Source organism: Eleutherodactylus coqui, chromosome 2, assembly GCF_035609145.1.
Source record: "Eleutherodactylus coqui strain aEleCoq1 chromosome 2, aEleCoq1.hap1, whole genome shotgun sequence".
In the NCBI taxonomy this organism is placed as follows: domain Eukaryota; kingdom Metazoa; phylum Chordata; class Amphibia; order Anura; family Eleutherodactylidae; genus Eleutherodactylus; species Eleutherodactylus coqui.
Window position 1 is genome coordinate 300,662,275 of NC_089838.1, and position 26,926 is coordinate 300,689,200.

General features: G+C 46.5%; 2 protein-coding genes across 5 annotated transcripts in view; one reads left to right on the top strand and one right to left on the bottom strand.

Moving 5' to 3' along the window:
• Nucleotides 1–26,926, top strand: part of LOC136612804 (chromaffin granule amine transporter-like) — a 96,107-nt gene that overhangs the window by 20,711 nt on the left and 48,470 nt on the right. The window contains exon 1 of one of the 2 annotated variants that reach the window (XM_066593492.1): nt 17,428–17,511. The exons of the other annotated variant lie outside the window; for it this stretch is intronic. Coding sequence (XP_066449589.1) covers nt 17,428–17,511 — 84 coding nt within the window. Of the gene's footprint in view, nt 1–17,427; nt 17,512–26,926 lie in introns of those variants that run through there. 2 annotated transcript variants of the gene reach the window in all.
• Nucleotides 1,414–7,755, bottom strand: LOC136612803 (uncharacterized). 3 transcript variants are annotated; one of them, XM_066593491.1, is made up of 4 exons: nt 7,242–7,755; nt 6,132–6,320; nt 3,717–3,761; nt 1,414–2,738 (listed from the first exon to the last, which is right to left on the bottom strand). In XM_066593491.1, exons 1-4 carry the CDS (start codon nt 7,603–7,605, stop codon nt 2,149–2,151), a joined length of 1,188 nt encoding a protein of 395 aa, XP_066449588.1. In that variant the 5' UTR covers nt 7,606–7,755; the 3' UTR covers nt 1,414–2,148. The 3 variants fall into 3 exon arrangements, 2 of the variants coding, with proteins under 2 accessions (XP_066449588.1, XP_066449587.1); XR_010790419.1 differs by having other exon boundaries at nt 3,717–6,320; XM_066593490.1 differs by having other exon boundaries at nt 1,414–3,761.

A 26,926-nucleotide genomic window follows, 5' to 3' on the forward strand; every position in this document is an offset into this window, starting at 1 on the left:
TCGTCCGTTCTTCCATCCTTCTGTCTGTGGTCTTTACCTGTTCCTCTGTGTTGTTCTTGTAATCCTGTTTCTCTCTCTGTTTCTTTACCCCTCCAAGTTCTGTTCTGTCTTTTGTTGTATAGGTGTTTTGTCCTGTCAGGGCCAGCTAGTGCCTAGAGGAAGACTGCGGGGTCGTCCTTATCAGGACGTCAGCCCTGCCTATTGGCAGGGCCTTCTTTCTCCTTTGTACTAGCTCACGGCAAGGTACCTTCCCTAGTTCTCATCCCCGGACTAGGTTTCAGCGGTCTGGTATCTTACCTCAGTACAACAGAGGGACTGGAGCATCGCCTACTCAGTAGATTGACACAGTGGATCCATGTCCGCAGTCCTTACAGACTACGAGTTTGCACAATCTAGAGGCTCAGTTACAGCAAACGTGGAGCAATATTCCACAGGAACCTGTATGCCTCCATACGCACCTGTATCACATCTTACATCCAAGCTAGAGGCAGTACAACAGGGTACTAGAGCCTCTATGCCTGTGCGTGTCTCATCCTGTATCCAAGTTAGTGGCGGTACAACAAAGTAGTAGAGCCTCCATGCCCACCTGTATCACATCTTGTATCCAAGCTAGAGGCGGTACAACAGGGTAGTAGAGCCTCCATGCCCGTCTGTATCACATCATGTGTTCAAGCTAGAGGTGGTACAACAGGGTACTAGAGCCTGCATGCCCACTTGTATCACATCTTGTATCCAAGCTAGAGGCGGTACAAAAGGGTACTAGAGCCTCCCTACAAGGGGTCAATTTTCCACAATCAATGATCGTTTTGCTCTGATATTGTAATCACTTACTTATATCAGCATTACAATCACACAGAAAGTTTCCTTCCATTCTGACAACTTCCTCTAGGGGAGGGATTGTTTTGTGACAATGAGTGCATATACTATATATATTCTACGTAACATACCATCGGTCTGCATTACTTCTAATGACTTCAGGTATGTAGGAGCTTCGGCAAGGACTTCAGCACTGAGTTGTCAGCCAGTCCGGTGCCGGTGCTGGTAATTTTCCAGGTACAACCAGAACGTGACTATTGTTAGTGTGTGCTGCAATACCAGGGGACCATCAGATTAAAGAGATTGCACTGTACTATGAAATCAGCACAAAAGTCCAACTGTTGTATCCTTTCCATAGATTATAAACCGACCACGTACAGGGTCATAGGAAGCGTATGATTTATACTCCCTGCCTTGGACAACAGGAGATACGGCTGGCAAATATATTGGGCCTCTTTATGAGTTTATTTTAGGAGGATGCTGAGCTCGGTCTTATTAATCTCCAGCAAACACTATTAAATAGGGCAGGAAATTGGACTGGAGGGACTTACCCATTAACCCCCGTTCCCCATTAAACAAAGACACCATACAACTATATGCTGGCATATTGTGGGTAGGCCACAGCCTTTATTTAACTGTATAAAACCTTTTAACGAATCCTCTATTTTTCTCCTTCCATGCCAAAAAATAAAATGTCCGATTCTAACGTCGTAAAAAACTGAGGCGTAAGAAGGCCCCTCTCGGCCTGAAAAAGCCCTTCCATTTCTTGCTGGCATGGAAGTCCTCAAATTCCGCCTACCGGCTGTGACAACTTCCTGTAACATGCATCCCCCCAATCCCTCTAATAATTCTCTTCATCCCCCCCCCTCAGCTCAGAGGGCGGGTGGGCGGGCGTCTTCACTCTTCTTCTCCCGGTCCAGAATGATCTTCCTCTTCCTTCTTCTTCCTCTAACCCTGCTAACTCCACCCCTACCACTTGGTCACTTCCTTTCTTCCTGACCCCTCCCCTCCAGTCCTCAGCATCTTCGCCAGTAAGCTTTGCTGCTATCTAGACTGGAGGGACTTACCCATTAACCCCCGTTCCCCATTAAACAAAGACACCATACAACTATATGCTGGCATATTGTGGGTAGGCCACAGCCTTTATTTAACTGTATAAAACCTTTTAACGAATCCTCTATTTTTCTCCTTCCATGCCAAAAAATAAAATGTCCGATTCTAACGTCGTAAAAAACTGAGGCGTAAGAAGGCCCCTCTCGGCCTGAAAAAGCCCTTCCATTTCTTGCTGGCATGGAAGTCCTCAAATTCCGCCACGAAGGATGCAGCATATTACTATGCTGCACTCCGCCCCCCACATGCCAGCAAAAGAGCCGACTCTACCCCATCCTGCAACCTAGATAAAAAGGTATCTAGCCCTATGTCGCTAAGGTGCACTCCGTCACCTCGCATCATCCCGCGCTCTCTTCTCTCCAGCTCCCAATGACGTATTGCTATCCCACCTAAAGCTCGCACATGCTTTGATATCCTAAAATTGACAGTCTTCCTCACTCTCTCGATGGCTTCATTATCTCTTGCCTCTCTCCAAATTCTTCTGGCCACGATGTCTGACCAAACGATTATGACCCTCTTAAAAAATTCCTTGAAACGAAAAATATCCGCTTTCATCAATGCTATCAACTCAGCCACCTTTATCTTCCCAAGATCATTTCCTCCAGCGTGAATAACTAATATCACTCTGTCATTCTTCCAGCTGCTGATTTTTAGAACCTCCTGGAGCAGCCTGGGCCATTGTAATCCTCTAATACCAAGCCAACGCACTTGCACATTAAGGCCTAAATTCACTCCAATGGGCCTATTTCTGGCTCTCTTTTCCGCCCAGTATACATAGGAGTGGCCCACCACCCATACTGTCCAATCCGACACTGTGAATAAAATAAAAGAACAAAACCAAAGCAGAAATCGCAACACCATAAACAATATTTATAGAACTCTCAGATTTGGCCGAACATATGACCGATATGCATCTGATTTCCAACGACCCACCTTCTTAACCCCCTCGATACCCATGCCACACGCAAAAGCGGACGTTGCCGCTCCGATCCTAAACGAATGTGATCCGAATTCCGAGGGGTTAAGGCCTAGCCTTCTAATGCTATTCCGCATGACCGCCGTGAATTGGTATTTAGTTAGGGGAAAACCCGACGCATGGCACAAAAACGGACCAGTCCCACAGTGTCTCTTGGCGAACTCCTTTACCAGTAACACCGGGCACCACTTTGTCCCCAATTTTCCCACTCTAATCCATTCTCCCATCCCGTATATGTCTGTCTTCGATCTTCTGACACCTATCTTAATACAGTCTTCGTCAATTACCACGTCTGAGAAAAACAGCCCCCCGGGCTTTGATTTGCACGACGATACTAACTCCCCGATGCGTAACGCGGCAAAAAAGGCGATGGAAAAAGCCGCGCGAAAAAGCTCTGCTTCGGAAGCATCCGTGCAGACCGACTCCACCACGTTGAGGATAGCGTTTAATAACTCGAACGTGATAGGGCGCCTGCCGTCCTTGGTCACCCTGTCCTTCTTCCACCCTTTTATTATTTGCCCAAAAACGAAGTCCTTCGTCACGTCTCTTGACCCGTGTAAGCGCAACAAAAATGCTATAGCCGATAGTCGTTTTTTCGCCGCATCCGCTGATGACCCGCTTTTACGCATCGCGGACAGGACATCTAATGTTACCGCCCTTGCTCTTTCTTCTGTTGGAAAAATTCCACCCGCCGCTGCTAACCATTCTTTCCATACTTTGTTATATCGGTTCCATGTGGTACTTGTTACTGACGCTTTAACGAGAGCTAACAGCTCTCCTCTATCACTTCCCACAAGAAAGCAGGGCAACATACCCCCTCGACCTCCGCCGTCGGGTGCAGCTCCCTGAAATGTGACATCTGAAAACGAGAAAGAGCATCAGCAGTAGCATTCAAATATCCTGGTACATGTCTCGCTTTAAACTTAACATTGTGCTGTAAACACCGTAAGATCAAATGGCGTAATGCTGCCAGCACCAACGTTGAGGATGACGATTGCTTGTTGACTATTTGCACCACCGATTGATTATCTGACCAAAAACAAATATTACCGTTGGCCAACCTCTGGCCCCATATTTCCATTGCCACCACCAAAGGGAAAATCTCCAATAACGCTGTGTTTTTTATCCATTTTCTTTCAATCCATTTTTTCGGCCATGCAGCACAACACCATTGATCACCCAATATTACTCCGAATCCATATGAACCAGCTGCATCCGATACCAAACCGATCTCTTCATTCTGTTTCTCCTCCTCCAGACATATTACTTGACCGTTAAATGAACTCAGAAAAACTCTCCATATGTGCAGGTCTGACCTCATCCCTTTTGTCACCCTGACAAAATGATGGGGTTCCTTTACCCCTTTCGTTGCTAGTGACAACCGCCGGGAAAAAGCTCGCCCCATCGGAATGACCTTGCACGCGAAATTCAACAACCCTAACAATACTTGAAGTTGGTGCAGTGTTACCTTCCGAGAACTGCCCACCAACTCCACAACTTGGCGCAAACGCGCCACTTTTTCATCCGGCAAGTGGAAAGTCATTTCCTCCGTGTCGATTTCTATACCTAAAAAACCGAGCCTCGATGCGGGGCCAACCGTCTTCTCGTCCGACAAGGGGACCCCGGCTTTTTTCATCAAACTACGAAACGACGAAAGTAAAAACTCGCAGGCCGTCGAATTTGCCTGACCAACAAAAAGAAAATCATCCAAATAATGTGATACCGATGAGATGCCCGTCTCCACTCTTAACATCCATTCCAAGAATGAACTAAAAACCTCAAAATAATAACAGGAGATAGAGCAACCCATCGGTAGGCACATGTCAACAAAAAACTGGTCCTCGATGCTGCATCCCAGCAGATGAAAACACTGCGGATGCACCGGCAGGAGCCGGAAAGCCGATTCAATATCGGCCTTTGCCAACCAAGCGCCTTTACCTGCCTGTCTAACTAATGCAACCGCGCAGTCGAAAGACGCATAAGACACCGCCGCTTGCTCTTTTGATATTCCGTCGTTGACTGATTCACCCGACGGATAGGATAGGTGATGGATAAGTCTGAACTTGCCAGCTTCCTTCTTCGGAACCAGTCCCAAAGGGGAAACCCGCAAGTTCACGAAAGGCGGTTCCCGGAACGGGCCCGCCATTCGACCCAATTCTACCTCCTTCAGCAACTTCTCCATCACCAACTGCTTATTATCGCGAGCGGACTTTAAATTCTGGCAAAAAGACGCCGACGAAACTGGGGAATGCGGGATAAAGAAACCTTCAGCAAACCCCGCTCTAAGCAGGTTTGCTTCCAGTCTCCGTGGGTACCGGTCGAGCCACGGCTCCAGGTACTGGACGCTCACCGGCGTTCGCCCCTGTGCCGGGAACTCCCGTCGCTCGTTGGCGTCGGAAACAACGCAACGCCGTGTGCGAACCTCCGCAGACCGAGCATTCGTGCCGAAATTTGCACGATGCGTAAAAACGGCAGTGGCCTTCGTTGAAGGCCCAGCAAGAACCGGACGGTTTTGGGGCCGCAGCAGCCTGCTGTCCGCTGGCTCCTGCGGCCGATCCTTGAAAGCTATGTTTAACAGGTTTCTGCGCCAGGATCAACTGGATCCAAACGTCTGTCGCCTTTGACGCCCAACTGATCTGCTGTGAACCCGAAATTCTGCGACGAAAATCTTCGTCATATCGCCACCAAGCCGATCCCCCGTGCAACTTATATGCACTGTGGATCGTGTTGATGTACACGAGCAATTCCGGGCCCTTCTGCGGCTGCTGCTTGCACACTACATGTGCCAAAATCAAAAAGGCCTGTAGCCAATTCCCAAATGTTTTGGCTACTTTGGGTTTTTTCTCGCTCCCACGTTCAGTGAACCGTTCCCTGTCAACTGACACGTGTTCGACTGATAACAGCGACCAAATATCCACATAGTTACCATTTATAATTTTTGATACCACTTCGTTCTCCAGCCCCGCATCCAACGGGGCTACTCCACAAAACAGCGAGTCTGCTAATTTTAGACCCTCGCTCACCCCTGCCACCGAGGGCAGGCACCTTTGTCCTTGTGCTGGACCACCAACCTCGGGCGAGGCCGCCCTCCCCGGTTTATCATAGGACACTAGAAGCCCTTTATCCATATCATATTTATCCACCAAGGCTCTGAGAGCCACCATAAATTCATCCTTCCGGCTCGTGCCGGACACATTGTCCCAAACTTTATTTAACTGAAACGACTCACCCGCCTCGTTGACCTCCGGCATAGCCAAGGGAACGTTAGGGGCGGGCAGTGATGTTTGTTGGTACTCCCGTGCGTATCGTGCCGTGCCACTTTCTTGGGGGACACGCCGGCTCCTTGGGCTCCTTGACATTGTAGCCCCGCAGGCTGACATCCTGTTACCCGGTCTGCTCCGCTCTCCTTGTCTGATATCTGCAGAAGAAGCCGGTGACCGTGAAAACAAATTCCTCATGACCTGCATCTCCACCTCTCGGTTGCTCTGCCCTTCCCTCCAAGTCACCGCTTCTGCCTGATCACCCCGTATGAATCTGCTCCTCCTCGTCTCCTCTCGTTCTGCTGAAGATGATGAGCAGCTGCGCTCCTCGTGCGCCCTAGCTGTACGCCTGCTCCTTGCCCCCTCTACCTGCCTGCACCTATCCTGCCCTATAATTCTACCGCTGCTATGATGGGGGCGGCTTAAGCTATTGTGCGCTGCGCAATGCTCCGGGGAGTCCCTCTCTACACTGCTGCTGGTAGAAACCCTGAACTCCCTGCGCCTGGCTGAAAACACAGGTGGAGGCCCCCGGCCCCCCCGCGCTATGGCGCGAAAATTCGCCGCCTCTTCTTCGCTGTCTGCCGGCCTGCTGCGCGCTGGTGAGCGAAAATGCGCTGATTTTCCGCTCCCGGCGCCCGCCCCATACCACGCTGTGGTGCGAACTGTCGCTGTTTTTGAGCGATGAAATGATCGCCCCTTCCGCGCTGTAGCGCGAAATTCGTCCGCCTCCTCTATTCTGGTCGCTGCCCCCCCCCTGTCCCCCCCTAAGTGCTGGTGGCGAATATTCTGCCCTCTGTTTGACTGGCCCTTTTCGGTTCCCCTCCCTCCCCCCCCACTCTCCCCCCCGCTACTCGCGGCGCACGATGAGGGAGATGCACTCTCTGGCATCTCCCTCCTAACGGTCGCTGCATCTCCGCGGCCGGATCTATATCCTGTGCGCGGAACCCTACGCGCGCCTGCTGCTGCACGTGGCGATCGCTCCGGGACCTCGCTCCTTGGGACCTCGCTCCTTGTACTGCCGTCAGCCGCGGGGATACCTCCTCCCGTGCTGGACTTACCCGACCTGGACGCTACCGTACCTCCACGGGTAAGTGTTGTCCTCTCCGCTACCTCTGGCTCACCGACTCCCATGCGTTCCGCTGGTTCCGCCTCCTCCCTACCGCGCTGAGACCGCACGGCGCTGTTCCCTCCGAGTCGCTCCGGTCTTGGGCTGCTGTTCCGTCCGCCTCTCTTCGCCACCGGGCTGGGACTTAGTCGCGCTGGCGGGTTTCTCCTCCGGGTTGGTCTTCCACGTGGCTCCTCGCTGCTGGGCAAAACCGGCTGGCTGGTGCTCGCTCCTTCTTCCACCGCTGTCGTCCCCGAAAGGTCTTCAGCCATCTTCACGAGCCAGCTTGTGCCCTGGCTGGCCACCACGTCCTTGATCATCCGCATTAGCTCCTCCATTCTTCAGCTGTTCTGGGTCCGTCTTCACTCTTCTTCTCCCGGTCCAGAATGATCTTCCTCTTCCTTCTTCTTCCTCTAACCCTGCTAACTCCACCCCTACCACTTGGTCACTTCCTTTCTTCCTGACCCCTCCCCTCCAGTCCTCAGCATCTTCGCCAGTAAGCTTTGCTGCTATCTAGAACAGGCTGTAATCTGTAGTAGCGGTGAATTACCTGGAAAACAGACCGCACTGATAAGAGGTCTCCGTCACCGAATGAAATCCTGCTTATTGTATCTAGCATTGTATAGAGGCGCCACATCATGGTCTACCTCCAAGGAACTAGGGGGACTGGGGTCCTCATATGATGCTTTGTCGCTACGCCAATGTATTTTTGGGGTATTTGTCACCAAGACAGGATATCTCACCACAACAACCCCTTCCACGTGCCCTACTAGAGCGTAAGGATATCATAGAATGGGGTCCGTCGCAATGATTTTCAATGGCTTCATTCTCATTTGCGATGTTTTCACTCCTGCGATGCTGCAAAAAAAAAATCGCAGCATGCCCATTCTTTCTGCGATATCGTCCATTGTTTTCAATGGTGCCGGTGGCAGCAGCGCTGGCTCCATTGAAAGCAATAGGAGAACATTACGATCTCCTGCCACTGCTGTGACAGCTGCAGCAGGGGATTCATCTCTGTGACAGCTGCAGCAGGGGATTCCTTCATCCAGGGGTTTCACCTTGGTTTCAGTGGCGCCGGCAGCAGCGCCTGCCCCATTGAAAACATAGTAAGAACATCATCACTGTGACAGCAGCGGCAGGGTGTTCAGTGATGAAGGAATCTCCTCTGCTGACACAGCTGCAGCAGGAGATTGCGATCTTCTTCCTTTGTTTTCAATGGGGCCAACGCTGCTGCTGCTGAAGGGATTCCCTGCAGTGATGTGAGGCTGTTTTCACATGAAAACGCCTCATATCCACGAGTTTTTAGAAGGTTAGCAAGAGTGATTCAAGGGCCTATATCGCTCTCGCAAGTGTGCGGGAGCACTTATTGCGTTTTTTGGGAGGCGAAATAAGCAAAATAAGCATTTTGCCACCGTTTTTTCAGACACTTTGCTGCGCAAGATAAATAGTGTGTTCAATCTATTATACGGGTCTTTACCGATACGCTCATACCAAATATGTGGGACTTTTTGCATTTTAAATTTTTTTTTCTATAAAGAGTGCACAAAAAAGTTACTTTTTTATCAATGTGGTGTTTTTTACACAAATTCAATTCTCTTTTACATTTTTATGTCCCTGCAGGGGACGTGAACTATAAAAGCTCTGATTACTATGATAATGGGTTGCAGCACTTCTGAACTACAGCGCCTTATTTCTTACAATAGCGATCATAGACCATGGCAGGCCGGTACACCAGCGAACCCTTTGCATGCCGCAATGTACATAGATCGAGGCAAGTAAGGGGTTAACTGTGAGAATCACTGTTCTCATTGATTCCAGGTGTTACAGCGGGAGGCACTGCCATCTCCTCTTGCGGATGGCACAGGTTCACTTTGGGCCTGCACCATCGTCAGGACGCAAGTTTACGTCTTGTTGTGTTAACTACCACCCTGCCAGGACATTAAGTTACGTCCTGTAGCATTAAGGGGTTAAACCGAACAATCTAGCAATTTTTTTTTCCAATGATAGTTGCTGTGTGTAAAAGCACTGTAACTTGTACTGCACAGGAAGACCTATTTAACCCCTTAGTGACCGCCCCATAGTCTTTTTATGTCCTGGGTTTGTGAGCTTTAATCCATAGGGCCATAAAAACACACTCGCTCTGGTGATAAAAGCAGTGGGGGCTGTGAACGTGACAGCTCCTTGCTGCTGGAGGTAGCCAACAACCTGAAGTTGCTATGGGGGGCCGCGAAATGCAACCCCCTGTCACCTGATCGTCATTATCCAATGGGTAACGGCGATCACATAAAAGTAAACAAAAAATAAAATAAAGTTAAAGTTTCAGCTGCCCACACTGATCGGATCCATGAGGGGACCTGAAAGTACTAACCCCCGTCCTCCGCAATGTCCTGTGGCGTTCTGATCCTTCCTTGACATCGTCTTCTGTGCATGCGCGCTAGATGTAAAACGTTAGCCACATGTGAAGAAGGCCGGTGAGCCCTGGAAATTTAAAACCACCCTGCTCCTGGCCAGCATGAGTAGCCTAGAGCAGGGAGATGTCACCAGACACCGCTGTATAAGGTTCCTGGTCACTAAATGTAAATCATGGGATGGGTGTGAACCGCTCCAATGTCAAAGGCCCCAAACAGCGAAAAAGTACAGTAAAATGCACAAAAACGATGCACAAGAGTGATATTCATAGCACAAATACTTGACGCTAATGCGTGAGTCTTTGCACATACAGCCATGTGAATCCTGCCTAAGGCCAAGCTTACACGGCATAAGTTTGCCACCTATTTCATGTGTGACCCTTTCACAGTTTAGACAAATCTAAAATGATAATTCTTTATTAATTATATTTAAAAATTACTTAAACGAACACGGGGCACAACACAGAAGCCACTGGGTTGATGGAGATATGAGAGTCTCTTCAAGGACCTAGGTGCCACATCCTAATACTGCTTCCCTCTGTATACAATCATAGCAGAGAGGAAGAGCATGTTATGGGAAGTTGGCAACGTACAGTGGCTTTAATCAACGAACAATTAAAAAGAACTCGGACCAAATTCTATACTAGTGTCCCTCTCTTGTGCTCTTAGTTCACTATCAAAGTAATGAACAACTCAGCTACCATCACTAGATAGACTCAGCAATGAAGCTTGAATAGATGAGCATAGTACAGTTTTAAACAGAGGGAAAATAAGTTTCTAGAGAGCTGTGTTGTAATAAAGGTTGATTGAAGTATATCATGCAGTAGTGCGGATCTTCATATCATTATTCAGAAACCTATATGCCTCTCTAGAAACCCTCTTATGCTTGAATTCATGCGAGCAAAAGAGAAAGGATATAAGGACAAGTTGTGGGCCCAGTATAGATGTCAGTGAGCACACTTCTTCTCCTTCCAGGGCCTGTTTAGTAGTCCTGGATTCTTAATTCATTCAGATTACTAATATCGGCATTGATGCACTCATAGTTAGCTCTCTCAGTACTGTATAATCTCTTTCCATTTATTCTCAACGCGTTTCTCCGCTAATAATGGCCCTGACCTACCACCAAGGCCAGAGGCGCTGCTCTATTCATGCTATACTCTATACCACTATATCTCAGATAGAGACCTATTTAGGGACATGGAGACTCTGCTACAGTGACCCCACTGTGCATATATCTAGCTACTAGATCAGACTCAGGTTTTGCCTATACCATCTTTATTGGCAAACCTGAGCCTTGCACTACTTGACAGGGGTCACTTTTATTTATTTGTTGGCATAAGAGGGCTTATTCTCTAATTTAAAAAAGAGGCTTCCTCTAATATAACTGCCGCTATAGGCAGTATCTGCTCTACTTCGCCCGTTCACAGGCACAGTTAAAGAATTGCTACTGTGCACGCTTTATCCATGTTGGCATAAGAGGGCTTATTCTCTAAGGAGGGCTTATTCTCTAAAGAGGTCTCCTCTAATACAACTGCCGCTACAGACATTATCTGCTCTATATTGCCCGTTCTCAGGCACAGTCAAAGAGTTGCTACTGTGCATACTGAGATGCTGAATCAGACCTAGCTGTTATGTAGACTTTCTTGGACAACAGTCTCGGTCTGGTCAGGGGGCATCCTTTGGCAAAAAGGTCCTTCAAGACCCACTATTAGCCCACATCTCTAATGCCACTTTCATTCTAATACCTCAAAGAGTCTCCCTCTATCTAAACACGAGATATTACCGTTACTTGGCAGTATATACTTGATATTGGTTTGGAGTAAACTCGGAAATACATTATGAACAAGCACCAATGATTCGTGCTTTGTGTACTAATAAACATATAAAATTGATCCTTTAGTACTAAACTCATTGATCTCCTGATGACCCGCCATTATTAGCGGAGAAACGCGTTGAGAATAAATGGAAAGAGATTATACAGTACTGAGAGAGCTAACTATGAGTGCATCAATGCCGATATTAGTAATCTGAATGAATTAAGAATCCAGGACTACTAAACAGGCCCTGGAAGGAGAAGAAGTGTGCTCAGTGACATTTATACTGGGCCCACAACTTGTCCTTATATCCTTTCTCTTTTGCTCGCATGAATTCAAGCATAAGAGGGTTTCTAGAGAGGCATATAGGTTTCTGAATAATGATATGAAGATCCGCACTACTGCATGATATACTTCAATCAACCTTTATTACAACACAGCTCTCTAGAAACTTATTTTCCCTCTGTTTAAAACTGTACTATGCTCATCATCTATTTAAGCTTCATTGCTGAGTCTATCTAGTGATGGTAGCTGAGTTGTTCATTACTTTGATAGTGAACTAAGAGCACAAGAGAGGGACACTAGTATAGAATTTGGTCCGAGTTCTTTTTAATTGTTCGTTGATTAACCCCTTCCCGCTCCTGGACGTACCTGGTACGTCATGGCAGCCTGGTACTTCCCGCAACATGACGTACCTGGTACGTCCTGGAGATAGCGCGGGATCACATAAGATCCCGCGCTATCCCGCAGCGGGAGCCGGCTGTCAGTCACAGCCGGCGTCCCGCTCCAACAGCGGGGGGGCATCGGAGATGCGCCCGCCGCTGTTAACCCCTTCCCTGCCGCGATCTAAGTAGATCGCGGCAGGGAAAGAGTTCACAGAGGGATCGCGATCCCTGTGTGTCTCCGGCCGGAACTCGCGATGTTATCGCGAGAGCCCGGCCTGTCACCATGGCAACAGGACGCCAGACACCGGCGTCCTGTATTGCCTGTGCCTATAATCGCTGTACAAGCGATAAGGCATGGCAGAGCAGTAGCTCTGCCATGCCTTATGACAGCGATCATAGGCACAGTGATGTAAGTCCCTCAGAGGGACTCAAATAGTATAAAAAAAAGAAAAGAAAAGTGTAAAAAAAAGAAAAATGTAAAAAAAAAAATGTAAAAAACCCCTTTTTTTATGCTTTTTCTAATATTAGCATAAAAAAGGGAAAAAAAACTAAAACCCCACATATTTGGTATTGACGCGTCCGTAACGACGTGTACAAAAAGTTGAACACGCTTTCTATTTTGTACGACAAAAAGCGTAAAAAAAACCGCTAAAAAACAGAGGCAAAATGCTAATTTTTAGCATTTTGCCTCACAAAAAATGCAATAAAAGTGATCAAAAAAGCCGTACATTTCCCAAAATGGTACCAATAAAAACTACAGCTCGTCTCGCAAAAAATAAGCCCTCATAGAGCTCCGTACATAGAAAAATAAAAAAGTTACATGACTTTGAATGCAGCTATAGAGAAAAAAAAAAGATTTCCAAAAAAAGGGGGTTTTATTGCAAAAAAGTGTAAAAACCTAAAAAAAATATAACAATTTTGGTATCGTTGTTACCGTACCGACCCGCAGAAAAAATTTAGTGTGTCATTTATGCTGCATGATTAACGCTGTAAAAAAAAAAAAAAAATCTATGGCAGAATTGATGCGTTTTCTCTCCCTGTTATCATTAAAAAAAAAAAAAAAAAATTTACGATATTGTCTATATACCCAAAAGTGGCACCGATAAAAACTACAGATCGCCACGCAAAAAACGAGCCCTTATACGGCCGCGTCGACGGAAAAATAAAAAAGTTATGGCTTTTGAAAAATGGAGATGGAAAAATACCAAAAAATCGCTTGGTCCTCAACGCCAAAATAGGCCATGTCATTAAGGGGTTAAAGCCACTGTACGTTGCCAACTTCCCATAACATGCTCTTCCTCTCTGATATGATTGTATACAGAGGGAAGCAGTATTAGGATGTGGCACCTAGGTCCTTGAATAGACTCTCATATCTCCATCAACCCAGTGGCTTCTGTGTTGTGCCCCGTGTTCGTTTAAGTAATTTTTAAATATAATTAATAAAGAATTATCATTTTAGATTTGTCTAAACTGTGAAAGGGCTTTATTACTAATAATTTAAACGTTAATCTGCTTCTGTGACGGCTATTTCATGTGTGATATGCGGTGATCCCAGGGCAGTCAAGTACATTGTCTTATGCTGTTTTGCTCACATTTGCGTGTTAGCATTGCGTAATACGCAAGTGCAAAAAAGAACGAAGCATGTTCTATTTTGCCGCGTATTATGTTCGAGAGCCCATTGTTCTCCATAGGTGCTTACCCGATTGTACCGCCTTAAGCTTGGATACAAGATGTGATACAGGTGGCATGGAGGTTCTAGTACCTTATACCGCCTCTAGCTTGGATACAAGATTTGCTACGGGCGAGCATGGTGGCTCTAGTACCCTTTTGTACCTCCTCTAGCTTAGATACAAAGATGAGATATGGGTGGCCATGCAGGCTCTAGAACCCTGTTGTACGCCCTCTAGCTTGGAAACAAGATGTGATACGGGTGGGCATGGAGGCTCTAGTACCCTGTTGTACCCCCTCTAGCTTGGAAACAAGATGTGATACGAGTGGGCATGGAGGCTATAGTACCGTGTTGTACTACTTCTGGCTTGGATATAACGTGATAGAGGTGAGCATGGATGCTCTAGTACAGTGATTTGCAACATTTTGAGCTCGATGTGTCAAAATTCGCCAAAAAACGGAGCATAACTCAGGTGGTGTGTCACTTTGAGAAAAAAATCCATAAATTCGCGATATTTATAGTTTAAATAACAAATATGTATAATTGTAATGTATAACAGGCCCTCGCCTCTCCCAGCCTCCCCCTCCCTTATCTCAGTAATGATGAGCCACTAGCAGTGATAGTGCTCCTCACAGCGGCCCCCAGCAGCGACAGCGCCCCCCACAGCGGCCCCCAGCAGCGACAGCGCCCCCCAGTAGCATCTGCCCCCCACAGCGGCCCCAGCAGTATCTGCCCCCCCACAGAGGCCCCCAGCAGTATCTGCCCTCCACAAAGGGCCCCCAGCATTACCTTCCCCCCACAGCGGCCTCCAGCATTACCTGCCCCCCACAGTGGCCCCCAGCATTACCTGCCCCCCACAGAGGCCCCCCAGCAGTACCTGCCCCACACAGAGGCCCCCCAGCATTACCTGCCCCCTTACAGCGGCCCACGAGCGGTGACTGCCCCCTTACAGTGGGTTCCCCAGCAGTGACTGCCCCCTAACAGCCTGCCCCCCCCCCCCAGTGGTGACTGCCCCCTTACAGCAGGCCCCCCATCGGTGACTGCCCCCTTACAGTGGGCCCCCCCAGCGGTGACTGCCCCCTTACAGTGGGCCCCCCCAGCGGTGACTGCCCCCTTACAGTGGGCCCCCCCAGCAGTGACTGCCCCCTTACAGCGGGCCCCCCCAGCAGTGACTTCCCCCTTACAGCAGGCCCCCCAGCGGTGACTGCCCCCTTACAGCAGGCCTCTAGTGGTGACTGCCCCCCACAAGACCCATGTACTTACCTCGTGGATGCTCTGCTTCTCCTGTGCCCGGCGTGCCGCCAACAGCGATGATCTCCGGCGCACACTGTGACGTCAGTGTGTTGCAGGATGCCTCCTCCCCTGGACGCTCCCGTGGAACCAACAGGTAAGAGACGTCGGGGGATGGGGGGAGGAGGATCCCGGTGCACACTGACATCACAGCGTGCGCCGGGATCAGAACTGCTAGTAGTGCTGGTTAGTGAATACCAGCAGGGGAGTCACGGCCCCTGCCGGTATTCATTAACGGGGTGAGCGGCCGCGTGTCAGCGACTATGGCTACGTGTGTCATAGGTTCCCCATCACAGCTCTAGTACCCTGTTGTACTGCCTCTATCTTGGATGTAAGATGTGATATGGGCGCACATTGAGACTCTAGTACACTGTTGTACAGCCTCTAGCTTGGATACAATATGTGATATGGGCGTACATGCAGGCTCTAGTACCCTGTTGCACCACCTCTAGCTTGGATACAAGATTTGATAAGGTTGGTCATGGATACTCTAGTAACTGTTGTACCACCTCTACCTTGGATACAAGATGTGATATGGGAGGGCATGGATGCTCTAGTACCCTGTTGTACCACCTCTAGCTTGGATACAAGATGTGATACAGGCAGGCATGTAGGCTCTAGTACCCTGTTGTACCACCTCTAGCTTGGACACATGATGTGATACAGACAGGCATGGAGTCTCTATTACCCTGTTGTACCGCCTCTAGCTTGCATACAAGCTGTGATACGGGTGGGCATGGAGATTCTAGTACCTTGTTGTACCGCCTCTAGCTTTGATACATGATGTGATACAGGCAGGCATGGAGGCTCTAGTACCCTGTTGTACTGGCTCTAGCTTGAATACAAGATATGATACGGGTGGGCATGGAGGCTCTGGTACCTTGTAATACCGCATTTAGCTTGGATACAAAGATGTGATACAGGTGGGCATGCAGGCTCTAGTACCCTATTGTACCACCTCTATCTTGGAAACAAGATGTGATACGAGTGGGCATGGAGGCTCTAGTACCCTGTTGTACTGCTTCTAGCTTGGATACTACATGTGATATAGGTGGGCATGGAGGCTCCAGTACCTGTTGTACCGCCTCTAGCTTGCATACAAAATGTTATACGTGTAGGCATGGAGGCTCTAGTACCCTGTTGTACCGCCTCTAGCTTGGATACAAGATGTGATATGGGCAGTCATGGAGGCTCTAGTACCCTGTTGAACCGCCTCTATTGTGGATACAAGATGTGATACAGGCGGGCATGGAGGCTCTAGTATCCTATTGTACCGCCTCTAGCTTGGATACAAGATGTGATACGGGTGAGCATGAAAGCTCTGGTACCCTGTTGTACAACTTCTAGCTTGGATACAAGATGTGATACGGGCAGGCATGGAGGCTTTAGTACCCTGTTGTACCGCCTCTATTGTGGATACAATATGTGATACGGGCGGTTATGGAGTCTTTAGTACCCTATTGTGCTGCCTCTGGCTTGGAAACATATTGTTATGTGGGTGCACATGGAGGCTCTAGTACCCTGTTGTACCACCTTATAGTCAATAGGGTCCATTTGGCACTGTTAGGTCCCAGCCTGTAACTGAGCCGTTTGGTTGTGGGTATTAGTTGCTTAGTTGCTTTCCTTATCCCAGAGCGGAGCTGGAAAGCGGAACCTGGGTGCAGGTGTGAAACTACCTTTAAGCAAATTAGCCACTAGACATCACTATAAGAGCAAGCTCTACATTAACCCATATGAGTTACAGGCAATGGCTATTGTTTGTAAATTTTCACACATTCCAGCAAGGTAGCCCCCTACATCCTATGTGTCTGGAATGAAGCCGGTGGAGAGGGTGGCCCTGACTCAAGTTGGTCTTTTTTCTTTGGTAGCAACCTGCGCAATATTTCTTGCCTCCTTAGGCATTGGACAGGAAGGGGGAGGACTAGTCCGGGGGTCCTGCCTTTAACTTTAGTTAAAATAGAAGCATTGGGCCCTCCTGTCCCCCAGTTTGATTGTTGCTCATAGCCCCATCCCTTACAACGTCTTCTGATGTCCCGTGACATACACCAGGCTCTTTCCATCTGTCCAAATCGAGACTTCTTTTCTTTTGGTCCCCCTCAGGCACAAAAATCTGAGTACGTCAGTCTTGTCCAGGGAATCATAGGGAAGAGCAAACACTGTTGAGTGACTCACATCCCCCTGTATCTTTGTGAGATGCAGTTGATAAAGGGTGACAGGGAACAGGCGAGACGTGCCTTATTAACCCTCTCTTCCCATGACGCACGCGCTGGCTGCAGGGCAAAATCTGGACCGTTTACAATGAAGTGGCGATTGGATGGAGTCTCTCATCTGGACTGACACAAGAGACAGACTAGCATCTCTCCAGCGACAGGACATTACCTCCAAAGGAGTTCACAAGGTAAGGTCACATCCTTATTGCTCTGCAACAGAAGGGTGGCGGTCGTTGGCTTGGGGGTACATAGAGGAAGCCATCCGATTTTTCCATTAAATGTGCATTTTAGTGGAAAAAGTTGTAAAGGGTGGATATATAGAGATAACTGCACCGGGTACAGATGTAGCAGAGCTGAATTTGTCATTTAATGCTTTAGAATTGAAGACTTTGCTATGTCATTTCTATGTATTACGATAGGACAAGATCAGCTCTGCTACATCTGGGTCTTAATTACTTTATAAACTTCAAATATGGTCTATCTAATCTTTTGCACGCTTTTCCTATGATACAGATGTAGCGGTCGTTAACATGACGGCACATGGATTTACTGTATAGCCTTGTAGTGACCGTGACAAGTTAACGTTTGCTTCATCCGTATATTCGGAGGACAGGTGCTCAGTGAATTAGAATATAGTCATATGCCATACATATGTTGTTTGTTATTAAACAGATGTAGCAGAGCTGAATTTATCATTAACTCTTTAAGCTTTGCATTGTTCGTGCCTTGGGATGAGCAAGAAGTTGTTTTACCTGCAGTCCCATGTAAAACCTTGGAAAGCAGGGGAATTCTGATAGGTACAGATCTTAGTGTTAGGGTCTCACTCTTATATTAGGGGGGCATCCTTTTATCATGCCCAATGCAAATGTCTATGGGGACTGCCGGAGAGTCGCTATGTCAGGGGTCACATTCTTGCGGATGATTGTATTTCACCTCTTTGATCTTACTATGTATATGGATATAAGCAGCGCCATAGGATTTTCGCCGCTGATCATGTCCCCTTTCCGAGTGAACATGCATGCTAACAGTGGGTTTAGGGTATACTCACACCGACAATTGCGAATTTGATTGGTAAAAGCGGTCTGATTTTTTGTGTAATTTTCTGGCGTTTTTATATTTGATATTTATCTATTTTGCGCGGCCTTTCAATGTGTGCAAAAAAAATAGTTTTTTTTTTTTTCATTTATGGTTTCTATGGTAACATTCGTGAAAAACAGATCGCACTTGCATAATGCGATTGCAATCCGTTGGGATTTTTTTAAACACACCCATATAATGGAATGCGCAATTCTTATATGAATATTGCGCCAAAATGTTCATCCAAGTAAGAAGCCCATTCAGGTGAATGCGTTCTATTTCTGAACGATTTCGAATCTTTTTTTTTTCATTCCAACAATTGCGCAGTAAAATCATTCCTGTGAATATACTTTCAGGCTGATCCCATATGAAGAGCTGCTTTAGATCTCTTACAAAACCTGGCGCTTATACAGCTCACCGAGCCCCTAAATGTGACATTACTGAAGATCGTCCTGGGATGAAGCCTTAGATTTGTAGTCGAAGAATCAGAAATAATTCAAGGATGGGATTTTCTTTCGGATTTCGCCAGAGTAGCTGCATAATATTCCATAGAAATCATCAATATTACAAAAACAGATGCAGTTGAGCTGAGTTTGTCATTTAGCACAGCTGATTGATACCTGTAGTTATACACAGGCTTCAATCCACTCTGTTGGTTTAATTTAGGGTTGCCTTTATTCAACTTCAAGAACATGACAAACTCGGCTCTGCTACAGCAGTATACAAGACTGAGAGAAGAAAGATACTTCTGCTAAGATGTGATGTTTCTTCGTGTTCTTCAGTCAATATCTTGCTAATGATCTTCAGTTACTCTTATCATAACCAGTAAGGAAGGCGGAAGGAACATCCATGACCCCTGTAAATGACTTTAAAGACATGTAATGTAATTTGGGCATCCGTTGTCCCCCGCACTGCCTCGTCTTCTGAAAGCTGCTTTGTATAAGGTTGCGATTCAAAAAATCCCCTACTGTTTTATATGTACAGCTCCTACGTGGGCCTACAGGTACAATCCAAATTCTACAATCCCCCCCCCCCCCCCATCCCCATTACAAATTAGGGTTATTTTCCAAATTTACAAACTTTCAGCTGTTTGCAAAAAAATGATTAAACAACAATAATTTAAGTTGCTTAGCACAGGTACAGCTTGTGCAACCCCCCCCCCCCCCCCAAAAAAAAACCCAGCTGTCTGTGTATGGTTCCCCCGAAACAGCTGTCTGTGTTTGGTTATCTGGCTTGGTTTCCTATTCCCAGTCATTGTTTTATAGACTTAAAAGTCTTTTAAAGTTGTACATTGATTTGAAGAAATGCTGCTATCCAATAGGTGGCGCTGCAGAGGTATTGTTCCATCTTCCCTATTTGCATAAATTACCCAAAGGAGCATGCATGGCCTTGTAAGTCTCCTCACTCACCTCTTATGTGTCATCTCACACCCGTTCTGGTTGTAAATGTATGAAAGCAGTCCGGACCGTCTCCCAAAGCTGCATTGTCTGCTATAGAGTTCGCCTCTTCAGCCCCTGTGACGTGGAGGACATAGTTGGTGTCATCAACACACTGCTCTGAAATCTCATGCTTGCTCCCTGCGCATGCGCAGAGCCATCCCATTTGTAGGCCGAGTAGTGTGTCTGTGCATGTGTCGCGACTGCAGTTCAACCCAATTTACTATTCCTCCCACCCTTGTCACAAAGACATGGACCCAGAAAGCTTAGATCTGGGGAGATGCTCATTAGGACCTTCAGGCCGGCCTCACATGACCGGATGTAAATTGTGGAATCCGCGATTGTCACCTGCGCCAATTGAAAATATTCTATTTTCGAGCAGAATCCACGCGGACTACCTCCATTGAAGTCAATGGAAGCCGTCCGACCTACAGCCCATCCGCAATTGACATTGCAGAAAGCTCTCGGGTACGTAGGTCATCGCCTAGTGACGGCGGGGAAAAAACAAACATTTCTTTAAAAAATCTATACTGCACATGGCCAGACGGTGTCCTCCACATTACAGACTTGACAGGTACGTGGGGTCACCGCCCGGGGGTTACAGCCTGGTTCCACTGCAGACTTCTGCATGCGTAATCCGACTCATTCATGTGCAGCTGGCCTCACTCTGGAGCGCAGTCTGATCGCTCGCAGCATCTGGTGATTTCTTTACCTTCAAGGTTGCCCAGTTGTACACTATATTTGACCCATTCTTACAACCTGTTGAGGTCATCAATCAGGTCACCAATTGTCGAGGATTTCAGCTGGCTGCTGCACTTGTGCACAGAGGTGATTTCTGCAGGAAGCAGACAGCACTGTTCTTACTACAGTGGCCAGAATTGGTACTGCAGGTATTGAAATGAATAGGACTTGATCTGCATTACCAATTCTGACCACTGCACTAAGAATAGAGCTGTCTGCTATCTGCATAAATCAGTTCCGTGCAGAATGCAGCAGCCCAGAGAACAGCTAATTGCAAATCCTGGTCCTTTTACACAGAGCGAGAAATCGTTGGATTGAGTGATCGATGACAAAGTTGTTGCTGTAAAATGCCTTTCGTTTACTTGCACAGATAATCGTTTACATTTTTTCGTCATTCACTCGATCGTTGGTCTTTCAGGGTCGGTGCCGGAGAATGGGAATGAATGGACAATTACTGTTTCAGCTTACATATTGAGGAATTGACGGGATGCAGTGATTGGACAAGGCTAACGTCATTTAGTGATGGGCATTCTCTATCCTCTTGGCCCACTGGGACAGACGCTTGCACCTAGGGATGATGCAAGCACAGGAGCTGACACTCTAATGCTACAGCAGGGATTGGAGATAAGCTCTATCACCAGTGTTTAATCCTTCAGATGCGTACGTACTACTTACGGACAGTAGTTAACCCCTTAAGAACACAACCTATTTTACCCATAAGGATGCGACCATAAGCTATAAGTTTTTAATTTTTCCGTCGACACGGTCGTATGAATGCCTGTTTTTTTTTTTGTTTTTTTTTTGCGTGGCGAACTTTAGTTTTTATTGGTATCATTTTTGGATACATATAATGTATTGTAAAACTTTTATTAATTTTTTTGGAGGGCAGGTAAAGAAAACAGCTAATGTCTGCCATTATTTAACATTTGTTACAGCATTAATCATGCAGCATAAATGACATGATTTTTTTTCTGCAGATCGTTACGATAGCAAAAATATAATTTTTTTTTTTTTTAGGTTTTTCCACTTTTGCGCAATAAAAACCCTATTTTAAATTTATTTTTTTACATCGTGACATTCAAAGTCCCATAACTTTTTATATTTTTCCATGGATGCAGCTGTGAGGGCTTGTTTTTTGCGTGACGAGTTGTAGTTTTTATTGGTAGTTTTGGGTTACGTACGACTTTAATGATCACTTTTATGGTGTATTTTGGGAGGCAAAATGAACAAAATAAGTTTTTGGGCTGTTTTTTAATTTAATTTTTTTTTTTAACGGATTTTGACGTGCAGGATAAATAGTGTGTTCAATTTATTGTACAGGTAGTTATGGGTACGATGATGCCAAATATGTGGGTTTTTAAAAAAAAAAATATTTTTTTTAATACAAATGGGAAAGTTTGCAAAAAGAGGGGATTTTTTTTTTTCCCCCATTGCAGTGGGAGGCCAACTATCAATTACAGCCAGCTCCTACTGGGATGTAGCAGTCTCACTTTTCAGCCCGCACCATCCACAGGATATAAGTTTGTCGTGTTGCATTAAATGCACCTGTTTTGGTAGAAATGCAGCCGACTGGGAGTTCGAAGCATTTATAGGTTTCCTGTGCTGTATGCAAATCGTCTGCAATCCACCCAATGGGCAAACTTGCAGCTTATTCTTAGTTCTTAAGGCCCTTTTACACGGGCCCACAGTCTTTTAAATGACTGCACGAGTGCTGATGTCACCACTAAGGTCGTCAGTGCTCGTGTAGAGCATTTAAGCTGAAAGACTTGCCCCTGGATCATGGGCTTCTTGCTCAGCACTTCACCTCCTATGGGAAGTGCTGAGCGGGGAGCATTTACACAGGATGAGAAGCCAACAAGGTTTTTCAATCTGACTGAAAAGTCAGCTTAAACAACCATGAACGACAAGTGAGCGATTCTTTTTTCCGCATTCACACTGAACGATAATTATTGATCAAATTCGTTAATTTGAATGAATTTTGAGCAATAATCATTAGGTGTAAATGGGCCTTTAGTCCTCGGACATAACAAACTGTAAGTCCACCCATCGCACAGATTGCGGAACCTGTAAACACTCCTAACTCCCAGTAGGCTGCATTTCTACAGCAGGAGCAGGTTTAATACTACTTATGACCAGAGCGGCAATATACAGTTAGGAGTAGTCGACTTTCTGGTGACAGACTACTTTTAAATTCTACGGACTTCTTTGCGCTGAATTTTTTGCCTGATTTACTTGCGTCTTAAATGCGAAATTCAGCAACTTGCTAAATATTCTTCATGAAACATTTCCTACCAGTTTTCTGCTGTAGAGTCTGTTTAACTCCTTCACATAGCTGGCTGTGCTGTTGCTTTTGGTATACAATGGATTTAAAAAGTCTACAAAGACAATCACATTTAGGGCAAGAACACATCACTTAGGGCAAGGCTCACCACCATAGAGTGTATTTGCGCATAAACAGGGTTTTTTCTTTTGACTATTTAAACTCTGCGCTATTGCTCAAGTTTGAAAAAAAAAAGCAGGAAGATAAGTCCTATCCTATCTTTCTTGCATATGGAAAAAATGTTAGTAATTATTAGGAAATTATAGTACCAGTGAGCCACTGATATAATAAAGTGAAAGGGGTTGGAGTTGTAAGCACACGGCTGCTGGTTTAGGACCTCTAAGGTGTTTGATAGATAATAGATAGCTCTGCTACACGCATGTTACACACACAGCTCTACTACACGCATGTCACACACAGCTCTGTTACATGCACGTCAAGCCCACGCAGCTCTGCTACACGCATGTCAAGCCCACACAGCTCTGCTACACGCACATCACACACACGGCTCTGCTACATGCATGTCAAGCATATACAGCTCTGCTACATGCACGTCACAGACACCACACTGCTCTGCTACACGCTTGTCTCACACACACACACAGCTCTGCTACACGCATATCAAATACGCACAGCGCTGCTACACGCACGTCACACACGGCTCCGCTATGCACGCGTGTCACACTGACGACTCTGCTTCACACACAAGTGGCTCTACTACGCTCATGCATCACGCACACGGCTCTGCTATGCACGCGTCTCATGCACACATGGCTCTGCTACACGCACGTCACACACATCGCTCTGAGACTCGCACGTGTCTCACACACACTTCTGATACGCATGCGCATCACACACATGGCTCTACAACGTGCATGCATCCCACACACACAGCTCTGCTACACACGTGCTTCACACACACATGGCTCTGCAACGCAGGCGTCACACATACATAGCTCTGCTACGCACGCACATCACACACACACGGTTTTGCTACCCGCGCGCGACACACACATGGCTCAGCTACATGCGCGCGTCATATACACACAGCTTTGCTCCTTACATTTTCCTAGTTGGTCTGTAAAGATCTTACAGCAGAACAAAGAGATCTTATTGTTGGAAGGTGTCAGTCAGGAGAAGTGGGCCAAAACATGTCCAAGACATTACATATACCATGGGACACAGTGAAGACGTCATCAAGAAGAGGATTAAATCTGGCACAACAGTGACATTACTAACAACTGGATGTCTCTCAAAAATTGCTGAAAAGGCCAGAAGAAAATTGGTCCGGGAGGCCAAGAGGCCAACAGCAACATTAAAGGAGCTGCAGAAGTTTCTGGCAAGTACTGGTTGTGTAGTCATGTGACAACCATCTCCTGTCTTCTTCATATGTCTGGGTTGTGGGGGAGGGCGGCAAGATGGAAGCCTTCTCTAACAAAGAAGAACATCCAAGCCTGGCTATGTTTTACCAAAACCTCCATCCAGTCTGCCAGCAGTATGTGGGAGAACATGTTCTGTCTGATGAGACCGAGAGGGAACTTGTTGGCAATAATTCCAAAAGGTATGTTTGGTGTAAACCCAACACTGCGGGTCACCAGAAGACCACCAGACCCACAGTGCAGATAGTGGAGGAAACGTTATGGTTTGGGGCTGTTTTTCTGCTGTTGGAACTGCGGCTTTAGTCAAGATGGAGGGAATTATGAACAGTTCGAAATATCAGTCCATTTCGCCCAAAACCTTCAGGCCTCGGCTAAAAAGCTGAAGATGAAGAGAAATTTCACCTTTCAACACGACAACAACCCAAAGCAGACCTCCAAATCACCATAAGAATGGCCCAGCCAGAGTCCAGATCTGAATCCCATTGAAGATCTGTGGGTGACCTGAAGAGGGCGCTACACAGAAGATGTCCTCACAATCTGACAGATTTGGAGAACTATTGCAAGGAAGAGTGGGTAAAGATTGGCAAAGATTGGTCGCTTCATTTCCAAGAATATTTTTTTTATAAAAAGCAGTAAAAGCCATATATACTCCAATATGGTAACAATAGAAACCACAAGTCGTCCTGCAATAAACGAGCCCGAACACAACCCCGTTGACAAATAGATAAAAAAGATGGAGACAGAACATTTAAAAAAATATATATTTTACTTTTTAAAAGTAGTACAGCAAGAAAAAAACTCTAAATAAATATGATACAGTTGTAATCGCACCAACCCACAGAATAAATATATAACGAATCAAATAGCACCATTTAAAAATACAACTTGTCCCACAAAAACCAAGTCCTCAGACAGAGACGTCGATGCAGAAATAAGAGTTGGAGTGGAGAGGAAAATCAAAAAAATCCAATGAGGTAGAAGCCAAGTGACTATAACATATAACATTGTTACACTCAAGAAAGGCATCCAGGCCGCTCTTGTATTCTTAGTGAGTTCCCCATCATCACATCCTCGGACAGAGAGTTCCATAGTCTCACTGCTCTTACAGTAAAGAACCCCCTTCTATTTTGGTGTAGAAACCTTCTTTCCTCTAGACGTAAAGAGCGCCCCCTTGTTACAGTCACAGTCCTGGGTATAAATAGATGACGGAAGAGATCTCTGTACTGACCCTTAATAAATCTATACATAGTTATTAGGTCGCCCCTCAGACGTCTTATTTCTAAAGACTAAATTTCCAAGGCCTTCTCCATGTCAGTGGTTTGCCATTTAGTGTATAATAGTGCCATGTATTTCCTCTGCCCAGAACCGCAGATTTATCAGTGTTAAGCCTCATTTTCTGTCCCCAACTTATCCAGATCCATTTGCAACCACATTCTGTCCTCTCGTGTTAATAAGTTTACATAGTTTTGTATTATCTGCAAATACTGATATTTTTCTGAACAATCCTTCTAGGTCTTTAATAAATATAGTATAAAGAATAGGGCCCAATACTGCCCCCTGTGGTACCCCACTAGTAACGGTGACCCAATCAGAGTATGTACCATTCATAACCCCCTTCTGCTTTCTATCACCCATTTACACATAAAATTATATTTTACCGCCCCGTTAGAAGAACTTTAGATCTAAATCTTACATGATAATAAAAGGTCATTTTTAGAGATGAGCGAACGTACTCGTCCGAGCTTGATACTCGTTCGAGTATTAGCGTGTTCGAGATGCTCGTTACTAGAGGCGAGTACCACGCGATGTTCGAGTTACTTTCACTTTCATCTCTGAGACGTTAGCGCGCTTTTTTTGGCCAATAGAAAGACAGGGAAGGCATTACAACTTCCCCCTGCGACGTTCAAGCCCTATACCACCCCCCTGCAGTGAGTGGCTGGCGAGATCAGGTGTCACCCGAGTATAAAAATCGGCCCCTCCCGCGGCTCGCCACAGATGCATTCTGACATAGTTCAGGGAAAGTGCTGTCTTGCTGGAGTTGCTATAGGGAGAGTGTTAGGAGTTATTTTAGGCTTCAAGAACCCCAACGGTCCTTCTTAGGGCCACATCTGACCGTGTGCAGTACTGTTGAGGCTGCATTTTGCAGTGTTGAACATTTTTTTTTTGTATATCGGCCGTGCAGAGTATTGCGTCCTCAGTCTGCAGTAATTTTACATAGTATAGGGCCAGTAGTGCTGAGGCAGGGACAGTGAAAAAGGTGAAAGACATATACTGTCTATATAGGCAGTGGGCTTTTCCAAAAAAATTTGGGAAAAAACATTCTATTTGGGCTGCCTGTGACCGTCCTGAGTGTACTGCGTCTCTGCTGGGGGTAGTAGTCCTAATTAATACGCAGCCAGCTAAGTGTTACAGCAGGCTTGCGCAAAATTCTTTCCTGCCTCTGCTGTGCGTTCCATAAGTGAAGTCAGCCTCCAACCACAGGCCAATAAGCGGCACATTTAATTACAGCATTCTGTTTCTGCATTACTGGTAATACACCATGCTGAGGGGTAGGGGTAGGCCTAGAGGACGTGGACGCGGGCGAGGACGCAGAGGCCCAAGTCAGGGTGTGGGCACAGGCCGAGCTCCTGATCCAGGTGTATCGCAGCCG

Coding starts and splice junctions, on each gene's coding strand:
- LOC136612803 (XM_066593490.1), bottom strand. CDS start 7,605: ATGGAGGAGCTAATGCGGATGATCAAGGACGTGGTGGCCAGCCAGGGC. Junction 6,321..7,241: donor GACAACACTTACCCGTGGAG/GTACGGTAGCGT, acceptor CTTCTTCTGCAG/ATATCAGACAAGGAGAGCGG. Junction 3,762..6,131: donor GCCGGAGGTCAACGAGGCGG/GTGAGTCGTTTC, acceptor TCTCGTTTTCAG/ATGTCACATTTCAGGGAGCT.